The 4,363-nt window shown below is 43.3% G+C and overlaps 1 protein-coding gene across 1 annotated transcript; it reads right to left on the bottom strand.

Moving 5' to 3' along the window:
• Nucleotides 1-1,300: 1,300 nt before the first annotated feature.
• Nucleotides 1,301-2,625, bottom strand: LOC149899901 (uncharacterized). Its single transcript, XM_090113292.1, has one exon. It carries the CDS (start codon nucleotides 2,623-2,625, stop codon nucleotides 1,345-1,347), a length of 1,281 nt encoding a protein of 426 aa, XP_089969418.1. The 3' UTR covers nucleotides 1,301-1,344.
• Nucleotides 2,626-4,363: the final 1,738 nt, after the last annotated feature.

Raw genomic sequence — 4,363 nt, 5'->3', positions numbered from 1 at the left:
GGTTCGGTGTCCAAGGACTCCGCACACCTGCGCACCCGACGATGTCCATCACTTTCACCACTTTCCTGGTCCTCGGGGTAGAAGGTCTCCGCCAACAGTTCTGCCGAGCTTCGGGCATCGAGGGTCTCACCGCCCCTCGACAGGGGCAGATCCTCCTCTCTCCCTGTGGCTCTATTAAGCACCCTGTAGATGCCCTCCCAGACCCCCTCCCTATCCTGTTTCCGGCAAAACTCCTTCCAACTCTTCTCTTGCGCTTCTTTCACTGCCTTTTCATACATCTCTCTTTCTTCCAGGTACAATCCAACCACGCGGTCTCTGCGATCAGGTGCTGCGTTTCGGATCCTGCGTCTCCTCGTGGCCACCTGCTTCTTCATCTGCGCGAGCTCATCATTCCACCACGACAAAGTGAATTTCTGTGTGTGTTTTTTGGTCGGCATTGTGTCTCTGCATGTCTGTGTGATTGCTTCAGTGTATCTGTCTATTGCGTCATCTATTTGTTGTGTGCTGTGTATTGTGTCTATGTCTTGTATAGTTAATTGTCTGTCCGACATCAGCTGGGTCAGTTTCTCATGAAACTGAGTCCAGTTTGCCTTGTGTGTGTTAAATATGCGTGTAGTTCGTATTATGTTCGTGCCTGTGGATTTATGTTGTCTGATGCCGAAGGATATGCCGTTGTGGTCCGAGCTCGTGAGACTCTCCTCAACCCTCCAGTTGTCCACTCGGTTCAGCAGATCGTCGGAGCACGCTGTCACATCCACGTAGCTAGAGTACCTTTTCCCACCTCTAATGGTATCGAACGTAGGGATGTCCCCGGTGTTGAGTATGTGCATTCCCATTTCTTCCAGTACAGCAGACACATCTCTTCCTCGCGAGTCTTCCATTTCGCCACCCCACCACGGGCTTTTTGCGTTCGCATCGCCTCCCAGGACCATCCTATGGATACCCAGCTCACTCCCTATCCGCCTAAGATGGTCCAGGTAGAGCCCCACTGGTTTATCGGGCTCGAAGTAGAAGGACACTACAATCATCTCCCAGGCTTTGGTTCTGAGAGTGGCCACAACGATGTTGTTACTGCTAAGGCGTGTATGTAGTTCGACATCCAGTGTGTCGTCGAGTACTACAATACACGCCTTTACTGCTCCACCCCCTTCCCCTTCGCTCTGGAAGATCCTCACTCCATTGTATGTCCTCATACTTTTCGCCCCACCAACGTAGGGCTCTTGCAGCAATGCTACGCATGCCTTACGCTTGGTGGCTTCGAGCAGTAGCTCCCGTGTGGCGATTTGGCTCCGTTGGAGATTGGCCTGCAGCATTCGGTACTGGAAGGACTCACCTTGGGCAACCTTAGCAATACGCTACCGCCGATCTGGCCAGAGCATCCCACCTCTTTCTTTCCGTACACTCTCTGTCAAAGGCGCTGTGCTCTGCGCTGCCTTTCTTAGCCTTTATGCAGTTGATGCATTGAGGCACTTCTCCCCGCAGCCACTTGTCGCACTCGGTCTTCATGTGAGGACCGGCGCAGTGGCTGCATCGTTCCTTCTCCTCCCTACACATTCGTCTCGTATGCCCGTACCCAAGACAGCGCGAGCACTGCACTAACGGACTTTGATCCATCACTTTCACTCTACTTAGCCCTATATGGGCGTATCCTTCACTCGTGCATCTCTTCCATACCTGTGGACTCACCCTGGCCACTACGTGGTTCTGGAGGTGGTTCCTTGCTTTCATCACGTACGCTACTTCTACCTTTCTCTCTTCCCCCTTCAGGCCCTCAAGGATGCTTGCATTTTGATTACTGAATGCTGTGACGAAATCGTCAACTTCGCATTTCATTACATCCCTGAAGACTAGTAGAGGGCTCTTATTTTTTACATCTTCCACTACTAATCCCTCATTCTTTCTCAGCCTTTCCTTCACCTTGATTCTTTCTTCCTCATTCGCACAGCCGACGACCACCTTCCTGTTCTTCACCTTTCTTACCCTCTCTACTTTCACCCATCCGTCCTTTGCATCCACAGTCTTTCTGATCATTTCTAACACCTCATCACCCGTCTCTTGTTCGTCTTTGGATGACACCATGACCGAATGCAGGGCTCTTGCTTCGGGGAGTTTCTCTATGACTCCCTTCGAGACAACGCCCGCATAACTCGCCGTTTTGGCGACAGTCATGTTGCCCTCCAAAAGCGAGCTTAATTTGTCCATTTTATTTTCATTCTCCCGCATGCTTACTCTCATATCTTCCATTCTTGTCATTATCTCTTTCATACTTTCTTTCATTCCTTCACTTAGGTCCAGATTTCTCACCAATGCGTCGTCAACTACGCTGGGGCCAGCATCGGATGGCGGGGGGGGATGTATAGGGTCCCCACTACGCCCTCCACTACCAGCCCTGGCATTGGTGAGTTCAAATTCAATCTCTTTTATTATTTCATACATCCTTTCTAGCGCCGTAATTACCCCGTCTTTTATATCAGTCTTTAGATTTCGGGACTCCCGCAGGTGGGCTTTCCCTTTCAGCAGAAGGGCTTTCCCTTCTGCAGTCCGACTTTTAGGTGTTGCAGGCTTCTTCACTGGTTCGGAGATAGTGAACGTGTCACTGGCACGCCTCTGGGGAGTGTGTATCATGATGACTTAGGGGAAAAAAAAAAAAAAAAAAAAAAAAAAAAAAAAAAAAAAAAAAAAAAAACCCCTGTCAATAATAATTATTCTTAACACTATTAGGTCTCCCAATAGGGGAGATACCTGTCAATAATTACAATTAAAAATTAATATCACAGATATAAATATAAGATATAAAATATTAATATAAAAATATAAAGTATTAATAGGTCACTGATAGTTAAAAATGGTCAACTTAACACTATTAGGTCTCCCAATAGGGGAGATACCTGTCCAAAATTACAATTAAAATAAATATCACAGATATAAATATAAGATATAAAATAATAATATAAAAATATAATATAAAATAAAAATATAAAATATTAATAGGTCACTGATAATAAAATATTAATACGTCCGTAATAATTACAATTGGTCAACAATAAAAAAGTCAAGTCAATAAAAAAGTCAATACTTATACTTAATCAGTCTCCCAATAGGGGAGGCACCTGTCAGTGATTACAATAAAATAAAATAAAAATGGAAATGAGCAGCAAATACTAATAATATGATATTAGTAATACCTCATAAGTATTATAGTCTATAGTTCAGTTTAAAAGTCAATCTATAAGTTATACGATAATATTATCGTACGGTTCGACCTACTAAGCTAGCACTAGCTTACTAAAGCTAGCTAGTCAGTACTAACCACTCAAGTCAATAATTAATAATTATTATTATTACTTAAGACTATCAGGTCTCCCAATAGGGGAGTCGCCTGTTTATGATTTAAGATAGAATTAATATATAGATAAGATCAAAATGAATACATATATGGACAAATAATACATATGAATAAAAGATAATAATATTATTGTGTTGTGTGATATAATTATGGTCCCTAAGCACTCAGTATATAATACCTTAGTCTAACAGCTACACCAAAAATGATGTAGCTGGTCTATTTTTACAAAATACTAATATACAAATACAAAATATAAATTAGGTTAAAAAGAAAACATTAATTCGCCACCACGTGTTTACTGTTTTGTTGATTGCACCCGTGACCTACTTAGATATTTCTCCCGAAATACGTTATGAGGAGTTAAGATAATTTATTATCTTTGTGCGGGAAGGTGTATGGAATATCCTAGCACTAATTTAAGTAGGAAACACGGTGGGGGGAAAGGAGAAAAGTAAAGTTTTGGCGGAAGAAAGTTTCTACTTTTAGGTTAAAACACTCTTTGGTGTCTATCTTCGCCAATTTTCAACCGATTTCCCCGGGACAAAAACCACAACCTTTATTTTGATAAGACGCGTCTATTTGCACTTGTATCGTTTCACCATGCACTGAGTTAGGGAGGATTGCCACCGCCCGGCTTGCCGAAAATTGTTTGTTTTACCTTATGTATGGGTCCTAAAAATCCCAAAATTTTCACAGGCACTCGTTTCACTAATACCCACAACACTACAGTTCCGGTTCGCGAAGTCCCCGATATAAATCGGGACTTCCCAGCGACGCCGTACTTTTGTTAATTTAGTAAAAATTTATTTTCGTAATAACTTTTCACAGGCTCACTCGATTTTAAAACCGTTTTCGCGTCCGTATCTGTTGTCCAAGCGCGCATCCACTGGTATACAACACTAGTGTGTAAGATGAAAAAATACCACTTTTGCAAAAAATAAACTCAGGAGCGATGCGATTTAGCTGTCAACGGACCGCGTTCGGGCAAATGACTGGTTAGGTTAGGTTAGGTTAGGT

The sequence above is a fragment of the Colias eurytheme genome, chromosome 19 (assembly GCF_061535395.1).
Source record: "Colias eurytheme isolate Ceu_HAF_F1 chromosome 19, ilColEury1 Martin Lab GWU primary, whole genome shotgun sequence".
NCBI lineage: Eukaryota > Metazoa > Arthropoda > Insecta > Lepidoptera > Pieridae > Colias > Colias eurytheme.
The sequence above is the reverse complement of the archived record's forward strand: the minus strand, read 5'-3'. Positions and strand labels throughout refer to the sequence as shown.